A 26,617-nucleotide genomic window follows, 5' to 3' on the forward strand; every position below is an offset into this window, starting at 1 on the left:
AAACTATGCTGAATACAAGTTTCCATATCTACAGTCATGGGTTATTTTTGCTGTCAATTATTTTATGTCCATATAGATTTCATGTTGTTAACCCATTTCCACTCTACTCTCACAAACACTAGGCACAGCTGTATCACTGTAAATATTCTGAATACTATTAGTCCACTGGCATGTTGGAATTTCCTTAAATTTTCTCAATATGGCTACAAAAATCCTTTAAATCATTTATGAACATTTTAACTTCGCAAGAATACTAAAGACATACTTACTTCTATTGTTGCTGTATTAATGGTGGCACCAGCAGGGACAGCCACCATCATGGTGTTGCTACCAGCTTTTGTAGGGTCGCTAACAGTCATAATTCTCACCCCTACTTTATTTGGGATACCTGCCATGGAAACACCAGCTGCGTCTTCACCAGGCCTTTTGACGGCTTGTCGACATTGCTGACCTTCACAGGTGGAAAGCTTTGAAGCAGAAAGTGTGTTGCTGCTCTGACATGTGGTCACTTGAGAAGATTCTATAGGGTTGGACTGTATAACCATATTTCCATTATGATGAGGCTGAGGCAAGGTTACATTAAAAGTGACTGCTGCAGTTCCACTCGTTAATACAGAGTTCCTGTGTGCTTGCTGAACAGTAGGATTTGGTACTATTACTGTAGTGTGTGCATGCGATTTCACATTGGAAGTTGAAGAAGGTCCATTGCACATTTTTCCCGGTTGACTGCTCTCACCATCCAGACGACATTTTGCATCTTGGTGCTCTTGATTAAGAATTTCCCCATTTCCCAAATGGTTAGATGCAACTGACTTCTCATTTGGAATGTCCTTCCCTATGTGTGAACGATCGCCTTTAGCAAAATCAGAATCCCCATTGATCAAAGGCCTTTTTAAAACATTTTTCATTTCTGCTGCACCAGGTTTCTCTAACATTGGATCCCCATTTGTCAAGTTTGCCCCGCTGCTAGCTTTCGATTCCTGGAAAGCTGATGTGCTCTCCACAAAACCACAATGATTCATCCCTGAGCTGGGGTTCTCCTTCTTAGTTTCCCCATTAAGTAGCATCCCAGTCTGATCAACTCTTCCATTTAGGTGTCCATTGCTTGCATTGCAAGCATTACCCGAGAAAGAATTCTCTATCAGTCCAACAGTTTGTTCTTGAGATTGTGAACTAAGCAGTTTTGTAGCATCCTCAGCTTTCTGACAAACATTTTTCTCTCCCTCAAACTCGTCAACTTTTGTGTTGCTTTGGTTGAATGGGACATGTGACGACTGGATAACATGGGTACTGATGACTGGTTTTGCACTGTGATCTCCAGGAAGACTGTTTGCAGGATTTGTATTTAGTTGGGTCACGTGTGTGTTGGTTAAATTAGTATTCGGTACAACAGTGACAGTAACCTGTTGGTTGAGAGGTGGTCCCTGGAGAATGGTGCTCGGGCTGGTGGTAGAAATGAATTGGCCTGGAATAATCTGCACAGTTTGCAGGCCTCCATGCGGCTGCAGGATTTGCAAGTTTGACTGACTTACAACCAGCTGCTGAGACTGGGATTGAACTCCAACACTAGGTACTGTATTGGCCATCATTTGATAAACAACTTGCGGACTTTGAGCTCTGGTAACAGAAGATGACACTTGTGGGATAGGAAGTAGGAGCTTACCTGCTTGGGAATGAGGCGGTGGTTTAGGAAGTAGTAACTGTTTAATTACGCTGGTTTCACCAGTACTAGACTGAGTACCTCCCATGGAAGGTTGTTGAACATGGACTTGAATTGGAGGTTGCTGAACAGAAAGCACTTGCCCACAGGTACTGGGGTTCACCAGGGAGGGTGGGGGCAACTGGGTAGAAGAAATTCCACTTTGATTTGTTAGAACAATCTGATGAAAACTGGCAGGGTAAACTTGACCTTGATGTCCAACTATCACTTGGACACTTTGTTGGGCTTGTTGCTGTTGAAGCTGGGTGGAATTGCTGACAATAGTTAATGGTGTTGGACTAATATTTTGAAATGTCTGGGAAGAAACAGAGTTGTGGCTGCCTGCTATGGTAAAAGTCTGGCTGCTCGGCAGTTGGACAGCAGCAGCAGACACAACAGCAGTGGTAGCTGCTGTGTATTGAAGATGCACTTGCACAGGTTGGGCAGTGGAAGGTTGGATAAGCTGTCCTTGAGAGACTATGGCAGCATTTGTAATAGGGTGCATTCGTGAAGCAAACTGAGCATTAGGCAGTGTTTGATGGAGAACAGGAACTGTTGTTGTTGAACAGATAGACTGCTGACCAGCAAGGGATTGGGGAGTAACAGCAACATGAGGAAGATGAACAGATGTGGTCACAGTGGGCAGATGCACTGCTGTAGTGACTTTGGTCGCTGCCATTTGCATTACAGTATTTCCAGGAACTACCGTTGTTACTGCAGAATGAAAATTTGGATGAACAGCAGATGCTTGTATAGTACTAGGCTGTATCCCTCCAATGGGTGTGGGCACCTTGCTTGCAATAGTACAGTATTGATGTTGCTGGATAGGGGTACTTATACCAGGAGGCAGCTGGGTAACACTCTGGGTCTGGGTTGTGTAGAGGATTTGCGTCAGTGGTTGACTTGTAGATGTAAGGGTTCTGTGCATTTGGAGAGCTGGGCTAGGTACCGTCATACCTAGAAGAGAGAGAAAATGGGTTAAATGCCATATACACACAGACACATATTGCAGAAAGAATACTTTTACTAATTCAATTGTAGTTACAATAAATGAATGATTCTTTAAATTATCCAACCTTTTCATTCATTTTACTTATATTACCTACACCTTGACCATGAGATGACTTCTTGTTCTTCGAAACTTCAGGTAGTACCCTACTCGATCTCACAGCACAGAACAGCTCTCTCATCCCAGAAATCATTTAAAAAAAATTTGTTCATGGAATATGCGTGTTGCTGGAAAGGACCGTATTTGTTGCCTATGCCCAATTGTCCTCGATAAGGTGGTAGTTTTTCAAAATTTTCACATGGGGTGTGGACATCGCTGGCATTTGTTGTTCACACGGATGATCCCAGGAATGGTAGGCCTAACATACGATGAACGTCTGAGGATCCTGGGATTATATTCATTGGAGTTTAGGAGGTTGAGGGGAGATCTAATCGAAACTTACAAGATAACGAATGGCTTAGATAGGGTGGATGTAGAGAAGTTGTTTCCATTAGCAGGGGAGACTAGGACCCGGGGGCACAGCCTTAGAATAAAAGGGAGTCACTTTAAAACAGAGATGAGGAGAAATTTCTTCAGCCAGAGAGTGGTGGGTCTGTGGAATTCATTGCCACAGAGGGCGGTGGAGGCCGGGACGTTGAGTGTCTTTAAGACAGAAGTTGATAAATTCTTGATTTCTCGAGGAATTAAGGGCTATGGAGAGAGAGCGGGTAAATGGAGTTGAAATCAGCCATGATTGAATGGCGGAGTGGACTCGATGGGCCGAATGGCCTTACTTCCGCTCCGATGTCTTATGGTCTTATGATCTCGAAATGCCCTTGAACGGAGTGCTAGCGAAGCCATTTCAGAAAACAGTTAAGAGTCAACCACATTGCTGTGAATCTGGAGTCACATGTAGGCCAGGCAAGGACAACAGGTCCCTAAAGAACATTAGTGAATCAGGTAGGTTTTTATGACACCGGCAATAAGACTTAATTCCAGATTTTCATGGAATTAAAATGACAGCATTTTGTTAAAATCCCAGACTGGACCCCAACACTTGAAGAACCCCAAACATTTTTTTTTTAAGTTTGCAAAACTGTGAGGGAAGGAATCTTCACTCCAGGAATGATTCCTCTGATAAAGAGGGATATGCTATATAAAAACAAACTTTATTATTATTTTTTAAAAAACATATATTTTATTAAAGTTTTCAAACACAATCTTTTCCCTTACAAATCAAAGAAATAAAAATACAAGTGACATGATAACTGCAATATAACACTGTGTAACTAACATGGTAAACTAACCCAATAACACAAAGTAATACTCCCCCCCGCCCCCTCTCCCCCTCCAAAAACCCAAACAATTTACCCCCCCCCCCCACCCCCTGGGATGCTGCTGCTGGTCATCTATCTTCCCTCTAACGTTCCGCTAGGTAGTCGAGGAACGGTTGCCACCGCCTGGTGAACCCTTGAGCCGATCCTCTCAGCGCAATCTTCATCTGCTCCAGTTTTATGAACCCCGCCATATCGTTTATCCAGGCCTCCAGTCCGGGGGGGTTTCGCTTCCTTCCACATGAGTAAAATCCTACGCCGGGCTACTAGGGACGCAAAGGCCACGACATCGGCCTCTTTCGCCTCCTGCACTCCCGGCTCATCCGCAACTCCAAATAAAGCTAACCCCCAGCCTGATTTGACCCGGACCTTCACCACCTTCGAGATCACTCCCGTCACTCCCTTCCAATACCCCTCCAGTGCCGGACACAACCAAAACATGTGTGTGGTTCGCCAGGCTTCCCCCGCACCTCCCACACTTGTCCTCCACTCCGAAGAACCTGCTCAACCTTGCTCCCGTTAAGTGTGCTCTATGCAGCACCTTAAATTGGATCAGGCTAAGCCTGGCACACGAGGAAGAGGAATTTACCCTACTTAGGGCATCAGCCCACAAACCCTCCTCAATCTCCTCCCCAAGCTCTTCTTCCCATTTTCCCTTCAGTTCGCCCACCAACTCCTCCCCCTCTTCTCTCATCTCCCGGTATATCTCTGACACTTTGCCCTCCCCGACCCACACCCCTGAAAGCACCCTGTCCTGGATCCCTTGTGTCGGGAGCAGCGGAAATTCCCTCACCAGTTGTTTTGTGAACGCTCTCACCTGCATATATCTAAAGAAATTTCCCCGGGGCAGCTTATACTTTTCCTCAAGCGCGCCCAAGCTCGCAAACGTCCCGTCTATAAATAAATCTCCCACTCTCCTGATTCCTACCCGGTGCCAGCTCTGGAATCCTCCATCCAGCCTCCCTGGGGCAAACCTATGGTTGTTCCTGATCGGGGACCACACCGAGGCTCCCAGCACACCCCTCTGTCGCCTCCAGTGCCCCCAGATACTTAATGTTGCCGCCACCACTGGGTTCGTGGTAAATTTTTTTGGTGAGCGCGGTAGTGGCGCCGTCACCAGCGCTTTTAAACTCGTCCCTTTACAGGACTTCATCTCCAATCTTTTCCACGCCGCTCCCTCTCCCTCTATCATCCATTTACGAATCATCGCCACATTGGCGGCCCAGTAGTAGTCGCCCAAATTCGGCAACACCAGTCCCCCTCTGTCTCTACTACGTTGTAGGAAGCCCCTCCTTACCCTCGGGATCTTCCCTGCCCACACGAAGCTCGTGATGCTCCTATCTATTTTTTTTTAAAAGGGCTTAGTGATCAGTATAGGGAGATATTGGAACACAAATAGGAACCTCGGTCGGACCATCATCTTAATTGCCTGCACTCTGCCCGCCAGTGACAGCGGCTGCATGTCCCACCTTTTGAAATCCTCTTCCATTTGTTCCACCAGTCGTGTCAGATTAAGTCTGTGTAAGGTTCCCCAGCTCCTGGCTATCTGAATCCCCAGGTATCGGAAGTTTCTTTCCACTCTCCTTAGCGGTAGGCCATCTATCCCTCTACTCTGGTCCCCAGGGTGTATCACAAAAAGCTCACTCTTTCCCATGTTAAGCCTATATCCCGAGAAATCTCCAAACTCCCTCAATATCTGCATGACCTCTGTCATCCCCCCCACTGGGTCCGTCACATACAGCAGTAGGTCATCCGCGTAGAGTGACACTCGGTATTCCTCTCCCCCTCTAATCACCCCTCTCCATTTTCTGGAGTCTCTCAGCGCTATGGCCTGTGGTTCAATTGCCAACGCGAACAGTAATGGGGACAACGGGCATCCCTGTCTTGTTCCCCTGTATAGTCGAAAATACTCCGACCGTTGCCGACCTGTGACCACAGCTATGGCTGAATACTCAGTTCCTTCCACCCTCGAGATCAGTTACCTTCCCAAAACAAAGAAATCTATCCGGGAATACACCTTGTGAACATGGGAGAAGAAGGAGAACTCTTTGGCCTTCGGCCTAACAAATCGCCACGGATCCACTCCCCCCATTTGGTCCATAAACCCCCTAAGCACCTTGGCCGCTGCCGGCCTTCTTCCGGTCCTAGATCTAGATCTATCTAACCCTGGGTCCAACACGGTGTTGAAGTCCCCCCCCATTATCAGGTTTCCTACCTCCAGGTCCGGGATACGTCCCAGCATCCGCTTCATAAATCCCGCATCATCCCAATTCGGGGCATATATGTTAACCAACACGACCTCCATTCCCTGCAGTCTGCCACTCACCATCACATATCTGCCTCCGCTGTCTACTACAATGTTCCTAGCTTCGAATGACACCCGTTTCCCCACCAGTATGGCCACCCCTCTGTTCTTTGCATCCAGCCCCGAGTGGAACACCTGTCCCACCCATCCTTTCCTTAACCTAACTTGGTCCGCCACCTTCAGGTGCGTCTCCTGAAGCATAGCCACGTCTGCCCTCAGTCCTTTCAAGTGCGCGAACACTCGGGCCCTTTTAATCGGCCCATTTAGGCCTCTCACGTTCCATGTGATCAGCCGAACTGGGGGGCTACCTGCCCCCCTCCCGTGTCGACTAGCCATCACCCTCTCTAGGCCAGTCCCACGTCCCGGTTCCGCGCACCCACCCGTTCCCCAGGCGGCGCATTCCCGCCCCGACCACCCTTTCTTTTACCAGTTCCTCTTTGATTTCTGCAGCAGCAACCCAGTTATCCTCCCCCCCTCCCGCTAGATCGCCATCTAGCATGATTGCTCCCCCCATTTTGCTTCCGAAAGTCAGCTGACTTCAACTGACCCCGGCTTCTCCCGCTCTCTCCTTGACCACCCCGTGTGGGGAACCTTGCGCCTATCTTCCCGCCATCATCTTTCTGGCGCGGGAACAAGAACAGTAAGCCCCGTGTTCTCTATAGTTGTCCCGCCCCTTGTGGCGCAGCTCCCTCTGCCGCCCCACTCCCATTCTCCATCCCCCGCCTCTGTCTCTTCTTCCCCCCCACCGGCGCCCACATTTCTTAGTGTCCCCCCCCTCCCCAATTTACATCTCTATATACATCGGCATTGTCATTTCCCCTCTAACATCAGTCCCTCAGTTCTGATCCAGTTTCTCGTTTTTAATGAAGGTCCACGCTTCTTCCGCCGTTTCGAAGTAGTGATGCCTCTCCTGGTGTGTGACCCACAGTCGCGCCGGCTGCAGCATCCCGAACTTCACCTTCTTCTTGTGTAGCACCTCCTTGGCTCGATTAAAACTCGCCCTCCTTCTCGCCACCTCCGCACTCCAATCCTGGTACACCCGTACCACCGCATTCTCCCATCTACTACTTCATACCTTTTTGGCCCATCTCAGAACCACCTCTCTGTCATTGAAGCGATGAAATCGCACGATCGTCGCCCTAGGTGGTTCTCCCGCCTTTGGTCTCCTCGCAGGGACCCGATGAGCCCCTTCCACTTCCAAGGGGCCCGAGGGGGCCTCAGCTCCCATTAGCGAGCGTAGCATCGTGCTCACGTAAGCCCCGCCGTCCGCTCCTTCCACTCCCTCGGGGAGACCCAGGATCCGAAGGTTCTTTCTCCGTGATCGGTTTTCTAGGACTTCAATCCTTTCAATGCACTTTTTGTGGAGCGCCTCGTGCGTCTGCGCTTTGACCGCCAGGCCCAGGATCTCGTCTTCGTTGTCCGTCACCTTCTGCTCCACCACGCGGAGCTCCATCTCCTGGGTCTTTTGTGCCTCCTTAAGCCCCTCAATTGCCTGTAGCATCGGGGCCAGCACCTCCTTCTTAAGCAGCTCCACACACCGTCTCAAAGATTCGTCTTGGTCCAGCCCCCATGTCGCCTGGGCTCTCTCCGCCGCCATCTTGCTCCTTTTTTCTTCTGCCCCTGTCCTTGAGGATTCTTCGCGATCTGGCCGCTGCCGATATTTTTCTTTTTCGTTGGGGGGGGAACTCCCTGTTGTCTCAACCCACACTGGGTTTAGTCCCGAAAAAATTCCCCGCTGGGGCTCTTAAAAGAGCCCGAAGGTCCGTTCGAGCTGGAGCCGCCGAAACGTCCGGCTTAGCTGGTCATCGCCGCAACCGGAAGTCAACAAACTTTATTATTAACACACAATTAAACTACATTAACATCACAGAAATTAGCTTAACAATTAAACAATTCTCAACAAAAGGAAACACTTTTTACGACTAATCTTCAATCAAGCAAACCCATCACATGCCAAAATTCACTTCTAAATACAAAGAACAAAGAACAAAGAAATGTACAGCACAGGAACAGGCCCTTCGGCCCTCCAAGCCCGTGCCGACCATACTGCCCGACTAAACTACAATCTTCTACACTTCCTGGGTCCGTATCCTTCTATTCCCATCCTATTCATGTATTTGTCAAGATGCCCCTTAAATGTCCCTATCGTCCCTGCTTCCACTACCTCCTCCGGTAGTGAGTTCCAGGCACCCACTACCCTCTGCGTAAAAAACTTGCCTCGTACATCTACTCTAAACCTTGCCCCTCTCACCTTAAACCTATGCCCCCTAGTAATTGACCCCTCTACCCTGGGGAAAAGCCTCTGAATATCCACTCTGTCTATGCCCCTCATAATTTTGTATACCTCTATCAGGTCGCCCCTCAACCTCCTTCGTTCCAGTGAGCAAACACACGGAAACTTACTGTACACTCAAATAGAGATTTATTGGAAATAATGCTTGGAGAGATCGATCCGGTGAGGAAACAGATTCTAGTCGGTTTCAAACTACTACTTAACCTGACAGCCTTTTGCAAAATCTGCTGCTCAGGTCAAAGCTTCCAGCAAAGCTATAAACTAAACTGCCTGCTACAGACCTGGCTCCTCTCATTAATTACATCAGTCGGATATGATGTTTCAGAGACTAATTGCTGATGCTGGCATTGAATTGGTGATGTTCTCCGACCACGGAAGCGGCACCGATCCCGGAGCAATTCAAGATCCGTTAATGGGCTAGCCGGACCGGTACCATGTGGAATGAGAGCAATTGCAATTAAAAATGGTGTCCAAATTTGCCAGGGTCGGGATTGCCACTCGAGAGGCTGACAATCTGCAGCCGCATATAAGCACTTCACACCCCATACACTCTCATTCCAGCCAACATGGTAACCCGAAGAGCGACACCGCTAGTGCCCAGATGTGGAGCTCGAGATCCTGCTGGACGCCATGGAGGAGAGGCGGGGCACCCTGTTCCCTGGAGTGGGAAGAAGGCTGCCGCCCACTACTGTACACTGGGCCTGGAGGCAGGTGGCAGAGGTCATGAGCTCCATGGGTCCCACCACCAGAATCAGCCAGCAGTGCCGGAAAAAGCTGCATAACCTCCCCAGGGTGGTCAGGACGAGTAGCCAGCACCATGCCCTTGGCACCAAACCCCTCACCCCCTCCAACCTGGAGGCGATCGAACCCCATTCACAAAGGCCACCAGCTGCCCATCCCGTGCTGCCCACGTCTGACATTTGCTGTCTCTTCCCCACCGTCACCCCAAAACCAGGAGGTGACGCACAACCGCAAGTGTTAAGGAATGGCTTAAGAAACATTCCAATCAGATGTCTCATTGATCCAATAATTGGCGCTGATATGTAAAGGGGCTACAGGTGGCCTTTGGGGCATGTGATGTGATGATAGAGTTTGGTGCTGAGTGTGTTCAAGGAAAAATAAAAGGTGCTTGGGAAAAGGAGCAGATCTCTTGATTCTTTACTCAACAGCAGCCAGAGGCTAACACTGGTAGCAGAGAATGGTTGCTGTGTAAATGTAAAGGATTGAAAGATACTTTTCCAGAAAAAAAAAATCTGCATCAACCAGGAGTGAGTGAAAAGGAAAAAAGAAAATATGGCTGAACCTAGGATAAAGATGGCCGGATATGATTATCTACCATTATTTTCAGAAAGGGGATCGTACGACCAATGGAGAAGCACAGTTGTTATGTGGACTAAGGTAACTGCCTTGGGAAAGAGGAAACAAGGTATGGCATTGGCTCTTTCTCTACCTTAGGAGAGTAAAATCCGAAGCAAAGTGTTTTCTGAACTGGAATTGGAAGAGTTAGACTCAGAAGAATATCTGGAGACTTTATTACATTTTATGGATAAGATTTATCAAAAGGATGATTTGTTAAGTGCGTATGAAGCATGGTCAGAATTCAATAGTTTCCGGAAAACAGAGGATATCTCTATTGAGGACTACATGATGGAATTTAGCAGACTATACAGAAGGCGGCACAAACACCGCCTGGAATTTCCACATTCTGTGTTGGCATTTAAGTTACTGGACTGTGCTAGAGTGTCCAATATGGATAGGCTTCTGGTTTTGACAGGAGTTAAGTTTGCGGATAATGATACCGTATTTCATCAGATGATAAGGCCTTAAAGAAGTTCCTGGGGAAACATTCAATTCCTATGGCTCTTATGTCACAAATGGGTCAGTCAGCAATAAAGCAGACTATGGAAGATACTGACAGGATGGAGAAGTCGTACAGCTACGAACAGGTTCTGAGAATATGGAAGGAGATCGGGACCCAGAAATTGAAGACAGAAACCCATTTAAAACCTATAATAGGAAGAGGGACATGGAGAAAGGAAATAGGAAAATGAACCCCAGAAATGCCCGGGGTATGATAAATCGATGTTTTCGCTGTGACTCTCAATACCATTATGCTTTCAACTGTCCAACACGTTATAATAGTGTTTGAAGCGACACATGACACGGAAGAGTCAGAAAATGAAAAAGATAGTGACCAGAAAGGCATTGTCCTATTATGAAATGAAATGAAAATCGCTTATTGTCACAAGTAGGCTTCAAATGAAGTTACTGTGAAAAGCCCTTAGTCGCCACATTCCGGCGCCTATTCGTGGAGGCTGTTACAGGAATCGAACCGTGCTGCTGGCCTGCCTTGGTCTGCTTTCAAAGCCAGCGATTTAGCCCTGTGCTAACAAGCAGTTTTACGCCGGTAATGAGGGTGTTGGTTGCAGAATCCTTCAATTGTGCTGTATTGGACAGTGGCTGCACATCCACTTGTGTGTGCAATTGACTGGTTAAAATGTTACCTGGACTCTTTGAATGCTGAAAATTGTAACAAGGTTAAGGAATTTGAAAGTTCCACAAGTTTCAGGCTTGGGGATGATAATATTCTGAAATCGCTGAAAAGAGTGGTGATCCCTTGCAATATTGCTGGAGTGAATTATTTCATTAGCAGTCAATTTTAACCAGTTAATTCCACACACAGTGGATGTTGTATCAAGAGATACTTTTGCTTCTGAGCAGACCGTCGATGAAGAAAGTACACATGAAACTGGATATGGAACAGGATACGGCAACAGTTTTTGGAAAGACGGTGGACTTACAATTTACACAGTCAGGACATTATTGTATTCCATTACTGACAAATAATATTTCAGGTGCAGTTGTTAAGTATGTGTTATTGGCAGCTGGAAATGGGACTTTAGATGAAAAAAAGCTTGTTGTATTAAAACTATCGAGGATAATGGGTACAGATTACAAATTTTCAAGCTGAGACAGAGCAGAGACATAATGAGGAACCAGGGTCATCTGGTACGCACGTGTTGCAGAACTATGAGGACCAGTTAACCGATATAGGGTTTCTGTAGAGGAACACAACACTTCTGATGAATTAGAACAGGCATTTTTCCGAAAGGACAACCGCCAAAAGTTGGTACAAAAGTGACATACTTGCCTGAAGGGTCTAGTCAATGGAAGGATGCAATTGTTATTAGTAGAGCAGGAAAGTATAAACACTGGTTGAATGTGCAGCATATAGAGGAGGGCATATAGAGGAGGGAACAAGACAATGGATTGGGAACACGAAATTCAAAAATGGAGGGCACAGAAATGCAGTGCCAGTTCAGATAGTACATCAGATAGTGAACAGGCTCAGAGGAAAAGGTCGCGAACTATATAATCGCACGTCACAAGAAGGCTTTAATGTAATTACTGTGAAAAGCCCCTAGTCGCCACACTCTTGCACCTGTTCGGGGAGGCCGGTACGGGAATTGAACCTATGCTGCTGGCATTGTTCTGCATTACAAGCCAGCTGTTTAGCCCACTGTGCTAAACCAGCCCCTGTATTAAACTATTGAAAGGACATCCCACAGCAAAAGGGAAAGATCAAGCAGAAGCAGTATGAACGAGATACCAGGCGGGATAGGTAATGTAGTTTATCAAGGTCTCGGAACATGGGTAAGACTATGAATGCTACTAGGAGTAGAAGCCCACATGCACGTGAAATTTTAGTGGCCTCCAATAAATTAGATGAAAAAGTTATGAAAGATGCCAAACAGCAAGAACTGCACAGTTGGGAGTGAATTTGGGGTGTACACGGAAGTACCGGATAGGGGACAAAGAGCTCTATCCCACTGATACAAATTGGCTTTCTAGTTAGCTATAGATGATATAGGTGAAAGGTTTAATTGAGAACTCATTAAGAGTACTTAACAAAATCATATTAACCATGAGAGTGAAGAAAGCTGAATAGCTGGGAACTTTTGTAAATTGCTTAAGACTTGCTAGAGACTGAAGGCCAATGAATTCAAATAGCTAAAAGACCCGATTGTGTTGTAAACAACTGGGCTGATGTCTCAGTTCCGTTTCTATGGGAACAACCAGTCTAGGATGAGAAGTCCTCGCGAAGAATGTGTTGTTCTCAAGCGACGGAATGGGAAATTTACACCAATATATTTAAGTACATATCTCTCTTAAATTGACGGACAGACAGTTTGGCCGAATTGAGTGAATTATAAATTAGTTGAAGCCAATCACAGCTGTAAAGGCAAAACCTTAAGATAATAACCTTCAGAATAACTTACCCGGGATGGAAAAACTCATTCCGGAATCACTCTCTCTCTTTCTGAAACCTATATCTTTGCTATTGCCTTTGCTATCGCCATCTTTCTTTTGTTTAAATCACTCAGTCAATTTATACTGTGTATTATGATTTGAAGAATTACCACGATTTGTAATTGAATGAAAACTCAACTACTGTATTCGCTAAAGACAATCAATCTGACCTAATCTTGTATTGACAAATAAAGTTTACCAGTGGCACAAACTGACTAAAGTTCAACTGAACTTGGCAAAAAGCATAACTTGACCTCTGTTATTTGGGAACTAAGAAGGGATAACGGATATCCACGGTTCTGAATAGACACAGAGATCCATCAACTGGCTCTGCGAGCAACCGACCACGCCAACTGGCACTGCGAGACGAAAGGAGGGAGAAGTGGAGCGAAGACCGTGCCGTTGACGAGAGTACAAGATAGCGAATCGTTAACGACAAGGCCCAAAGGCAGAATCACTGACCGGAAGACCGAACTTTGACTTTGATCCAAAGATCGCTGCAACTGAGGCAAGAAATCATCTTTACCTCATTAAAGTCTCAAGCCGCAACGGCTCGCGAAACTTCCCCCTACCAACAAAAGAAAAGACTATGCAATTGGGTGAGGAGGCAAATCTATTATCAGACGTCTTATATCGGTGTAATTTGGTATATGGTACGGCGCTACAGGTATACGGATTACGACCTAAGACTCAGAGTCCACGATTTGCGGCCCAGGTCAGAAACATATTCGGAAGAGTAATGGGGGACGCGGAGCTGTTCAATACTTCTCCAAAGTGTGACCGGAGTACTTCTCGTACCAGCCTCCCCGAACAGGCGCCGGAATGTGGCGACTAGGGGCTTTTCACAGTAACTTCAATGAAGCCTACATGTGACAATAAGCAATTTTCATCTTAATTTGATTTTCTCCTACATGTGAGCGTGCTAAATCAGATACCCTGCTTCCAAGGGTGGAGCAGAGCTTCCCACAACCTCTAAGGGTGGCCGGCCTCCACCAGACGTGTCCACTGATGATATGTTCGGAGATCTTAAATCTTGTATTAATCGACATTTTGAATTGTCTGACGCGAATACTGAAATTGAATTAAAATATAACATCCCCAAGGGCAAAGGGTCCCTTGAAGATATAAGCGTGTTAGATGGTCTCTTGTGGTAATGGGACAGCTCCGTAGGGGACAGGAACCAATCAACAACACAAACCATGATCGCAAACTTAAAACTGCCAATGATCAAGTTCAGGCAGTCTGTGAGCGATTGCAAAAATCAAAACCTAAGCTTGAACAATTAGAAACCATGTTGGGCGAACAAGACAAAATTAAAACTTCATTAACCGACTCGGACTCCAGAGTTCAACAATTACGGTCACAAATTGATGAATAGCATTCCCAAAATGCTGGGCTACAAAAGGAAAATACCCAGTTACTTAAAGAAAAGTTTACTCTGGAAACTGAAACTGATGACATGATGAGTCATAACAGATTGCGGAGTAAAATTTGGCGGCTCTGAAGCAGGCAAACCCTCAGCTATCCCACACAATTCCGCCACAGGCGGAGTCAGCAACCCTGACTACACTTGCACCTAGTCCGCTAATGCCGACCAAATTAAATTCGATGGCAATGCCACCATCATGAGCTCCGGCATTGCCGCCAGTCGCTGCTGCCATGGTGACTATGAATCCTCTGATACAGACTTCACAGATCTGGTCCGGCCAACAAAACCCCATGTCCGTGCCGGGTTCAATGGCCCTTGTCCCCACGAACGCTCAACCTCAGCTAGTCCCCACACCCGCCTGCAATGAGTGTGTTGTCGGCCAAAACACCCAGCTAACGCCGATTCAAGGGTCTCCCGGGGCAGCTCTAGCAGGCTCCGAGATTGTTATCACTAAATGAGGCGCTGAACAAAGGAAACCAGTTAATCGTACAATGGCAGTGACACAAAAAACAAACCTAATGGCAGGACTGGAATTTTTCGACTCGCCCCATTACGCACCAAATGGGTTAAGGTTGAAGCGACCGAAACTGTGATATGATATGAATAAAGTAATGGCATGATGGGAAAACTGGTCAATGGGAAGACTGGTCAAAATGTTTGATACAATGTAAGAAAGGCTGAACTACTCATTCCAGCTCACCAGGCCCATGTAAAGAATGCTCAGTTCACCAGACCCCTGAAAGAAATGCTGCCCTAACCATTTCAGACGGTAAGACTGATAAGGCCAACTCTGCATAACTTGAAGTCTGAAAAAGATCAGAGAAGGTGAAGCCGTTCCAAAATACCGGACCTCGGCAACTCCTGATAAAACTAACTCGTCATAACCCAGGGCCGTAGGACTAAAACAAGATAAGTTCACGAAGAAATAATTCTACTCCAACCTTTCACTGTTCCCTCCAAGGACAAGATAATGGTATGAGTGATGCGACCCAAAAAGATCTGTTTTATGACATTACTTCCGTTTCTATTTCCGATCAAATTCCTGACGAAGCTGTTGTCACACAATCTTGATAATGATAATGTATAAATATTGAGCTGATTCTCTGTGAAAATGCGAACTTGAGAAGGAATCAGCAAGTTTCATTAACTGCTCTCTGACTTCAAGTTTCATCCATTACTGCATGCAGTCGTTTTGAAAATAAAGTTTGTTATTTTGTCTTAACAAGCGTGTTGAATCTTTCTACTACAGAAGGAGGAAAATATTGACTTTAACAAAACTACCAAAAACGATGTAACAGTCACTAAATCTCAATACGCCCGACATTGTGCCCATGATCCGGCAGACCCTGATAAAGTTGATCGATGGTCCAAAGAACTCCCGCACCCTAAGAAGGGGGGGGTTAGCCACCTGGGAACAGCTACAGCGTTTACAGAATATTTACGGTCTCCGTCCGTTAGATGGTGTACAGGTTCTGTCTGTGATGGTTAATGCCCGCGATAGTCAAATACTCTCGAGGGAAGTTCGGTTAGCCCTAGGCGACGATTTGCTAAATCTGGAAGCGGGATGGCAAACAATTAAAGAGTGGCTATTAACATTCAATCCACCTAAAACTGACTGGGGAAAAATAACATCCTGTGTTCAAAAGCATTTGGTGGATCTCACAGACTATGAGGAAAGGTTTAGAACAATTTGGAAGGAGCATTCCGGAATGGAACTCCAGGAAGGAGAAAGGAATTGGGATGAGAGTACCCTAGGACCACTCAAAACCGTTTATGTCGCTGGTTTGAGAGGGGTACTCTGGAAGTTGAACAAAGTGTATATGGATTAAATGATGCATCTGGAGTCTGGTACTTTTCGGTAAGGTCAGTTTTGTTAAAGTTAGGCTGTTGCCAGTTGAAAGCAGATCCAGCAATGTTTTACTGGCACCAGAAGGGACATCTTTATGGTGCATGTCGATGATTTTTTGTGGGGTGGGACTAGTGAGTTTGAAGCTATTGTAATCTCTGGGTTCAGTAAAGAATTCAGGATTGGAAGTCAGGCTTCCGGTGCATTTAAATATATTGGACTGGAAATCGGACAGACTAAGTTAGGGGGAACTTTACGTCAACAATCATATTTGGAGAGCATCAGCCCAATAGTAATTAGTTGTAGTCGGGTTTCACAAAAAGGCGCAGTGTTTTCAAAGATGGAAAAAGAGCAACTGCGAAGTTTAATTGGGCAACTGAATTGGTTAGGTAGATAGACCAGACCGGACTTTAGTTTTGACGTCTTAGAGTTGAGCACAAAAATGAGTGATCCTAAAGTGGAAGACATAATGAGGGCAAATAAAGCGTTGGTCAAACTAAAAATGCAGGAGTGTGTTTTGAGGTTCCCGGTTTTAGGTGATCTTAGGCACTTGAAACTCAGTTTATAGTGATGCGTCCTACGCAAATTTATGTGATGGGGTTTCATGCGCATGAGGTTTTATAATTTTCCTTTTGGGGAACAATGATAAATGTTGCCCTCTTGTGTGGGAAACAAAGAAAATAAGGAGAGTTGTCAAAAGCACTTTGGCTGCTGAGACTTTAAGCCTTGGAGAGGTGCTGGATATGGCCTTTTATACATCTCAGATATTGACAGACATTTTGGGATTAGGGGATTTGGGTAACATACCTATTGAATGTCACATTGACAATAAATCCCTGTGGGAAAATGTGCACTCTACAAAAAGTGTCAATGAGAAAAGGCTAAGGATAGACATCGCAAGTTTGAAGCAGATGTTGGACAGAGGGGAGATAGCAAAAATTAAATGGGTCGACGGTAGCTATCAATTGTCCGACTGTTTAACGAAAAGACGGGCTAGTTCACAAAAACTATTGTTAATGAAGGGCGCCTGTTTCTGTGACTTTTTTTTTCCTTAGAGGGGGGAAATTGCGTGTGTTTTGGGGTTTCTTGAAATTTTATTTTCACCAAATTATTTTTTTTCTCCAAGGAAGGGGAGACTGTTAAGGAATGGGTTAAGAAACATTCCAATTAGATGTCTCATTGATCCAATAATTGTCACTGATATGTAAAGAGGCTACAGGTGGTCTTTGGGGCATGTGATGTGATGAAAGAGTTTTGTGCGGAGTGCGTTCAAGGAAAAATAAAGGTGTTTGGGAAAAGGAGCAGATCTCTTGACTCTTTACTCAACAGCAGCCAGAGGCTAACAGCAAGGACATGAACATGAACATTTGAGCGGGCCCACCAGACCAGTGGCCCCTCACCCCCACACCACCACCTCCACCCTAACCCGCAATCCAACCATGCGTCATGACTTGTGCAGGATCACCTGGCTACGAGGCAGACGCTTCTGGTGTCCTTTGACCCGTCCACAAACCCAGGACAGGTCAAGCACCGAGGTGGCACCGGACAGCGACGCGAATCCCCAAACACTAGCCCAGAGCGCCAGTCCGAGGATGACACCGACTTTCCGTCACAGCTGTCTCCAACACCCTCCGCCATCCCAGAGACACCCACCTCGGTTGGGCACTTTACTGAAGAGGCTTCTGGGCACTATCTGGTATGTACCACACAGACGCTGCAGTACATCAGGTGGAGATGGGAACCCTCGAGGGGCGAACAGTTGGAAGACGGCCCGGCTCCCGGAACTAGTTGCGATCCAGGCCGGTTTCGGGCTTCTGGAAACAGCGGTCCCATCGAAGCTGGAGATGCAGACACAGAGCCAGGGCCTTCATGAGGGCTTGTCAGCAACGATCCAGTACCTGGAGGTGCAGTTGGAGGAGTCCAACCGCCTGCAGCGCCAGGAGGTGGTGCTGACTATACCTGCCAACCAGGTCAACACTGCACAGGTGGTTTCCGTGGTGGAGGTCTTGGGGCGAAGGTATCGACCATGGATCAGGATGTCAAATGCCTGGGGCATTCTGTCTGGCGGTAGCCGAGGGACAGGACATGGCTGCCCTGTCACAGGCAGCTATGTACCAGGGCCACCTGGACATTGCAGCAACGCTCAAGCTTGGCCTAGTTACAATGGGTCATGGCTTCAGGCGTTGACAGCACTGACCGGGTGCTGGCTGACCGGAACCAGTCCCAGAGGGAGGTGGCTCAGTCCCTGCACTCCATGGTCGTGAGCATAGAGACCCTGGTTGCTCCAGCCACACCCATGACCCAAGGACTAGCCATCGGTACCCCGAGGGCGGTGGTGATGGGGCCCATGCCGATGAGCCCCACAGGGGAGGTGCCGGAACACCACAGTGCCGCGGACTCTCTCTCTATCTCTTCCCTCCCACCCTCCCTGGCACATCTGATGGGCAGCTGGCAGAACAGGGTGGCATCACGCTACCTGGGCCACCAGAGAGACTGCCGGTTATGTCCAGGACCGGTCGCTGCAGAGGACAGCCGCCAAAGAGGACCCAGGTCACACGGTGGGAATGTCAGCAGGCCGCCTCCACCTCTGATGTACTGTCTGAAGATCCACTAGATGAGTCGTTAGGGCTCGTAAGGCCAGAAAGTTAGACACCAGTTAAGCTGGCACAAGTACAGCATACAGGATAGCGTTAGGGGCTAGGGCACAAACCTGTAGAAACATGTTCAGCTGTTCACAAATTTTTCAACCTGCCTTGGTGCTTTGCCAGAAGGGTGTGAGGAATGGACTGGGCTGGCTGCAGAGGGGCCGCTTGGAGAGGGGGGGGGGGGTTGGATGTGCAATCGTTGGCATTGGACACGGCCAGGACCCCAGTCAGCCACCGCTGACCTGGCCTCCCCATCCCTCTGTATCCCAATATCAATACCCCTCCCCACCACCCCCACCCACGCCACCCCAAGGGTTCGGTGGGACCATGTGATGGAATGGCCAGCTCGTATGCAGGGATCACCAGCTGGCCGGTGGAAAGTGCTACCGTGGGCAGGTGTCAGATGTTCTCAAATGCTGCGGAGCACCAGAGCTCATTGCAGAGGGGGCTGTCACCATCTTCCATCCCATGTACCAGTCCTGCTGTTACTGCCAGCCCAGGGCCCGCACCCCGTAGTGAGGCAGGCAGGAATCACGCCGCTGGTTGCTGAGAAGAGGAGGTCGACTGGGGGTTGTAGGGGTGAGATGGGATGTTCATGCCATCATCGGCCAGGCTCCCTAGTCGGTGAACCTGGGGGTGATTAGAGCATCCCATGCGTGCCAGACCTGGCCCACACATTGTGCGGCCTCCTGTGCCTCATGCCCTGCACATCCTGGCCTTCCCCCGTATCCTCCTGGCATTCATCCCCCTCCTCCAGCATGTTGTCGCTCTGTTGTGCAATGTTGTAGAGGATGCAGCAGGCAACCACAATGTCGATGTCTCTCCTAGCGCTAGATTGGAGGGCCCCTCAGAGCATTCAGGCACCTGAACCGCATCTTCAGGACACCTGTGTACTGCTCTATCACACCCCTGGCCATGGCATGGGCGTCGTTATAGCGAGTCGTCGTATCGGTCTGTGAACTCCGGTAAGCGTTATCAGCCATGACCGCAGCAGATAACTCCTGTTGCCCAGGAGTCAATCCCTCATCCAGGTGTGCACCTCGAAGGTGCCGGGAACCATTGTGTGTGCCAGGAAGAAGGCATCGTGCACACTGCCCGGGTATCAAGTGCAGACGTGCATCTCGAGGTCACACACATTCATGGAGTGGAACTCCTTTCAAAGTAAAAAGAATACAGCACAGGAACAGGCCCTTCGGCCCTCCAAGCCTGCTCCGACCATGGTACCTGCCTAAACTAAAACCTTCTGCACTTACGGAATCCTTTCATTCCCACCCTATTCATATATTTGTCTAGATGTCCCTTAAATGCCACTATCGTACCTGCTCCCACCACCTCCCCAGACAGCGAGTTGCATATATTTACCACCCTCCAGTAAAAACCTTGCCTCGCACATCTGTTCTAAGCTTTTCCCCACGCACTTTGAACCTATGTCCCCTAGTACTCGACTCTCCAACCCGGGGAAAGAGCATCTGACTATCCACTTTGTCCATGCCATTCATAATCTTGTAGACCTCTATCAGGTCGCCTCTCAACCTCCGCCGTTCCAGTGAGAACAAACCAAGTTTGTCTAAACTCTCCTCAAAGCTACTGCCCTCCATACCAAGCAACATCCTCGTAAACCACTTCTGTACCTTCTCCAAAGCATCCACATTCTTCTGGTAGTGTGGCGACCAGAATTGTACACAATATTCCAAATGAGGCCTAACTAAGGCCCTGTACAGCTGCAACATGACTTGCCAATTTTTATATTAAATGCCCTGACCGATGAAGGCCAGCATGCCGTATGCCTTCTTGACCACCTTAATCACATGCGTTGCCACTTTCTGTGATCGGTGGACATGCACGCCCAGATCTCTCTGCCTGTCAATACTCGCAAGAGTTCTACCATTTACTGTGCAATTCCTACATTCATTGGACCTTCCAAAGTGCATTACCTCACACTTGTCAGGATTAAACTCCATCTGCCATTTCTCCGCCCAAGACTCTCATCAGTTTATATCATGCTGTATCCTCTGACAATCCTTTTCACCATCCCCAACTTTACCAATGTTTGTGTCGCCTGCGAACTTACTAATCAGACCAGCTACATTTTCTTCCAAATCATTTATATACACCACAAACAACAAAGGCCCCAGAACTGATCGCTGTGGAACTCCTCTAGTCACAGCTTTCCATTCAGAAAAGCACCCTTCTACTGCTACCCTCTGTCTTCTGTGCCCAAGCCAGTTCTGTAACCAACTTGCCAGCTCTCATCTGATCCCATGTGACTTCACCTTTTGTACCAGTCTACCATGAGGTAACTTGTCAAAGGCTTTACTGAAGCCCATGTATACAACATGTACTGCCTTTCCCTCATCTATCATCTTTGTCACTTCCTCGAAAAACTCGATCAAATTAGTGAGGCACGACCTCCCCTTCACAAAACCATGCTGTCCATCACTAATAAGTCCATTTGTTTCCAAATGAGAGGAAGTCCTACCTCTAAGAATCTTTCCAATAGTTTCCCTACCACTGACAAAGCTCACCAGCCTATAATTATCCCTGCTGCCCTTCTTAAACAATGGAACAACATTGGCTCCAGTCCTCCGGAACTTCACCTGTAGCCAATGAGGATACAAAGATTACTGTCAAGGCCCCAGCAATTTCCTCCCTGGTCTCCCGCAGTATTCTGGGGTAGATCCCATCAGGCCCTGGGAAGTTATCTGCTTTAATGCTTTTTAAGATGTCCAACACCTCCCCTTCATTAATATCAACATGACTCAAAATATCTACCCACTTTATCCTATACTCCTCACCCACCAAGTCCTTCTCTTTGATGAATACTGAGGCAAAACATTAATTGAGTATCTCTCCCATTTCCTCTGGTTCCATACATAGATTCCCTCCAATATCCTTGAATGGACCAACCCTCTCTCTGGCTATGCTCTTGCTCTTTATAGGTGTATAAAATGCCTTAATCCGGTTTGCCAATGACATTTCATGACCCCTTTTAGCCTTCCTAATTCCTACCTTAAGTTCTTCCTACTTGCTTTATATTCTTCAGGGGCTTCAACTGTCCCAAGCCTTTTAGACCATACGAATATTTCCTTTTTCTTTTTGACAAGATTCATAATATCCCTCATTATCCAGAGTTCCCTATACTTGCCACTGTCCCCGAAATGATCTCCTACTGAAACTTCGATCACTTGGCGGGGCAATTTCCCCAGCACCAGCTCTAATATGGCCCTTCCCATGTCGGGCTATTTACATATTCTTTCAAGGAACCCTCCTGGTTGCTCCTTACAAATTCTGCTCCATCCATGCCTCTAGGAGTAAGTGCGTCCCAGTCAATATAGGGAAAGTTAAAATCACCCACCACGACAACCCTATTGTTTATGCATCGTTCCAAGACCTACCTGCATATCTGCTGCTCTATCTCCCGCTGGCTGATAGGAGGTCTGTACTAAACCCCCAACATTGTGACAGCACCCTTCCTATTGTTGAGCTCTACCAGATTGCCTCGCAGGCTGAACCCTCCAAAGTGTCCTCCCTTAGCACAGCTGTGATATTCTCCTTAACCAATAATGCAACTCCCCCAACCCCTTTTGCACCCCCCTCTATCCTGCCTGAAGCATCTAAATCCTGGAATGTTTAGTTGCCAATCTTGTCCCTCTTTCAACCAAGTTTCTGTAATAGCAACATCATCAGAATTCCACGTCTAATCCAAGCTCTACATTCATCAATCTTACCTGAAATACTCCTCGCATTGAAACTAATGCACTTCAGCCCATCACTCCCGATGACCAACCACTCCCTGCCTGCTCTTCCTCTTAAACTTACTGGCCTTAGTCTGTAGCTCTCCCTCAGTTATTTATTCCACTGATCGACTGCTGTGGTTCCCCCCCCCCCCCCCCCCCCCCGGCATACTTGGTAGTTCGATCTGTTTCTCTGCCTTTCACTTTTTTCCTTACTAGCTTTTGTTTTTGTCCCCTCTTTATTACCCTCTCACTTCCTGCATTGGTTCCCATCCTCCTGCCACATTAGTTTAAACCCTCCCCAACAGAGCTCAGCAAACAACCCCCCCGAGGACATTTGTTCCAGTCCTGCCCTTGTTTGTGAAACCACTCCTTCATGTGGCGGTGCTCGTAGGGGGACATGCGTCCTGTCGATCACCCTCTGGACCCAGGGCATCCATGGAAGGATCCAAACCTACGTTCCCAGAGCATTACCTAGAGTCTCGAGATTACGAGTCCAGTGACAATACCACTGTTTTCTCTGAACCACCTTTGGAACTGCTGCAGCCCATATACTGTTGGATACACCTTTGGTAGTGTTAGGGAGGGAGTTCCAGGATTTTGGTCCAGCAACTGTGAATGAACAGCGAAATTATTCCAAATCAGGATGGTATATGACTTTGGGTAGGGCGTGCAGTGGTGATGTTCCCATGCACCTGCTGCCCATTCTAGGCAGTAGAGGTCATTGGTTTGGAAGGTGCTGCAAAAAAGCCTTGGCAAGTGGCTGCAGTGTATCATGTACATGATATATGCCCCTGTCACTATGCACCAGTGGCGAAGGATATGAATATGTAAAATGTGCTAGATACAAACATCCTGCAGCAATGCCCTATTAGAAGATGATTGGCTTCCAACAACCGCAACCCATCCTTTGTGCTAGGTATGACTCCAGCCAGTGGAGAGCATTACCCCTGACGTTCATTGACTTCGATTTTGTTAATACTCCTTCGTGCCGTACTCCGTCACATGCTGTCCTGGTTCCAAGAGTATCCACTTTGCGCCATCTTTCTCACCTAGCTTTGTATCATAACAAAACCTGGATATACTACACTTATTCCTCTCAGAAATCTAAGTTACTGAAATAGATTGTTGGCAAGTACGCATACTTGGAATGGCACTCCACAGCTTACACCCAGCCATTCCAAAAATTACCTGTTTATTTCCATGGTTTTCTGTTTGTTAACCCTCATCTACTTTAACATATCATCCCCAAACCCAGGAGCCATAATTTTAGGAAACATCAGCGGTTAGCACTGCTGGGGACCCGGGTTCAATTCCGGCCTTTGATAACTGTTTGTGTGGAGTTTGCACGTTCGCCATGTCTGCTTGGGTTTCCTCCGGGTGCTCCGGTTTCCTCACCCAGTCCAAAGATGTGCAGGTTAGGTGTATTGGCCATGTTAAATTGCCCTTTAATGTCCAAAGATGCGTAGGTTATGTTAAGGTGTTATTGGGATAGGACAGGCGGGCTGCTCTTTCAGAGGGTCGGTGCAGACTCGATGGGCCAAATGGCCTCTTGTCAGCACTGTTGGGATGCTATGATTGTGGGACACCTTCTGCAATGCATTGTGAAAATCCAAATATATTTTGGACTCCCCCCTTATTCCTATCCTCCAATCCCAATAATTATACCCTCAAAAAGGCTCTGATAGATTTGTCAAATATGATTAACTTTACATTAGCAGACAACTGTTAAAAGTAAAGAAAGGCTAAAAAAGAGATAGAACAAAATAGTTTACACTGACAATACTCTGAACTCCCCATACTTGGTGATGGGGGAGTGGAGTAGAAGCAGTACTTTTGGTGCAAGGCATTCCTCCTCCTGATATCAAGATTGATTACAAAATAAATTAAAACGCAAGGTACTTCGAGTGTGGAGCAATTTTGCTGCTTCTATAAACAAGCAGGGATGAAAATTACATCAAATTTACATCTGCTTAAAGGCAGGGCAGCAGTGCACTCCGGTTGCTACCTCACATGTTGGCCAGCAGTACAAAGAGCAATGGAAAGCCAGGCTATGAAGGCAAGATACCTTTCCAGTTTATAGAAAACATATGCATAAGTTGCTTCTGAATTGGGTGGCACGGTAGCACAGTGGTTAGCACAGTGGCATCACAGCTCCAGAGTCCCAAGTTTGATTCCCGGCTTGGGTCACTGTCTGTGCGGAGTCAGCACATTCTCCCCGTCTCGGCGTGGGTTTCCTCGGGGTGCTCCCATTTCCTCCCACAGTGCAAAGATGTGCAGGTTAGGTGGATTGGCCATGCTAAATTGCCCTTAGTGTCCAAAAAAGGTTAGATTGGGTTAGGTTAGGTCACGGAGATAGAGTGGTGTTGGATAGGGTGGGGTGCTCTTTCCAAAGGCTGGTGCAGACTCGATGGGCCAAATGGCCTCCTACTGCACTCTAAATTCTATGATTCTATTAATTAAACACAGTTCCCCTCGCAAGCCAACTCAAAAGGCATGATTGATAATCAATATAAAGATATTGGATATGAACTAAATGCAGTTTAGTTATGTTAGCATATGTTCAGTGCACAAAAATGACCAATTTCTCAGTAGTGCCTATGGTTCATATCAGAAGAAAATGTATCAAGTTAGAGTAAAGATCATCTGGACCATTGCAGCCATTCCTTGGTACTTGAAAGAGGAAAATATGTGCTTGTTTCATTACAAACCAAAATCTTTCAAAAGCAGGAGGGTGATTATTTCAACATAATGATTGTGAAACACAAATGCCAATCTCTATTTTCTTACCGACAGCAATGGAATTCACCGTTGTATTGGAAGGCACAGAGCCTGCTTTTATTGTTACAGTGGAATGATTTGGTGTTTGCTGTTCTTGGTGAAATGCTGCAACAGGAAGAGGTACAGCTCTACGTTTGATCCCAACCACGTGAAATTGTGACTGACCATTAGCACCTGCATCTTCGATCTTCTTTATTGTGTGATTAGGAAAAGTCAATCTAAATTATAAAGAGATCATAAAAGTGTTAACTAAATTCATCAAGAAAACCTTTTTTCTTCTTTTTAAATAATTTACAGTACCCAATTATTTTTCGTTCCCAATTAAGGGCCAATTTAGTGTGGCCAATCCACCTAACCTGCACATCTTTTTTGGGTTGTGGGGGTGAAACCCACGCAGACACGGGGAGAATGTGCAAACTCCACACAGACAGTGACCCAGGGCTGGGATTCGAACCCGGGTCCTCAGCGCTGCAGTCCCAGTGCTAACCACTGTGCCATCGTGCTGCCCAAGAAAACCTTTTTTGTGTTTGCCATCTCCTGAGACTGGTTTTCTTTTTCTCCATATTCTTCCTTTCCTTTTCTAAAAAAAAACATTTTATTAGGGTATTTGTAGTTTTTATAATAACAACGATAACAGCAACATAAACATGGTACATAAAACATTGCCATCCCTATCACGTTCTTTGCACCCCCAACAATGAAACAATGGCCTAAGCCACCCCCCCCCCCCCCCTCTAGATTTCTGGATCTGATGCCATTTTACTTTTCTCCGAGAAAGCCGACGAACGGCTGCCACCTCCGGACGAACCCTAACATTGACCCTCTTAGGGCGAACTTTATTTTCTCGACACTGAGAAGCCCAACCATGTCACTAACCCAGGTCTCTAATTTCGGGGGCTTCGAGTCCCTCCACATTAACAGAATCCGTCTCCGGGCTACCAGGGAGGCAAAGGCCTAAACATCAGCCTCTTTCGCCCCCTGGACTCCCGGCTCCTCCGACACTCCAAAGATCATCACCTCAGGACTCGGCACCCCCCGTGTTTTAAGTACCGTGGACATAGCCTTAGCAAAATCCTGCCAAAACCCTCGAAGCTTCGGGCATGCCCAAAACATGTGGACATGATTTGGACCTCCCGCGCACCTCGCACACCTGTCCTCTACCCCAAAAAACTTGCTCATCCGGGCCACCGTCATGTATGCCCGGTGGACTACCTTAAATTGTATTAGCCTAAGCCAGGTACATGATTGAGGG

General features: G+C 47.0%; 1 protein-coding gene across 3 annotated transcripts in view; it reads right to left on the minus strand.

The window, feature by feature from the left end:
* The window catches only part of LOC140393946 (AT-rich interactive domain-containing protein 2-like), a 467,509-nt gene that overhangs the window by 87,628 nt on the left and 353,264 nt on the right, over positions 1-26,617 (minus strand). For all 3 annotated transcript variants that reach the window (XM_072480629.1, XM_072480628.1, XM_072480627.1), the window contains 2 exons: positions 25,375-25,583; positions 270-2,656 (listed from right to left, as the gene is read on the minus strand). In XM_072480629.1, the coding sequence (XP_072336730.1) occupies positions 270-2,656; positions 25,375-25,583 (2,596 nt within the window). The remainder of the gene's footprint in view (positions 1-269; positions 2,657-25,374; positions 25,584-26,617) is intronic.

The sequence above is a fragment of the Scyliorhinus torazame genome, chromosome 17 (assembly GCF_047496885.1).
Source record: "Scyliorhinus torazame isolate Kashiwa2021f chromosome 17, sScyTor2.1, whole genome shotgun sequence".
NCBI classification, from domain to species: domain Eukaryota; kingdom Metazoa; phylum Chordata; class Chondrichthyes; order Carcharhiniformes; family Scyliorhinidae; genus Scyliorhinus; species Scyliorhinus torazame.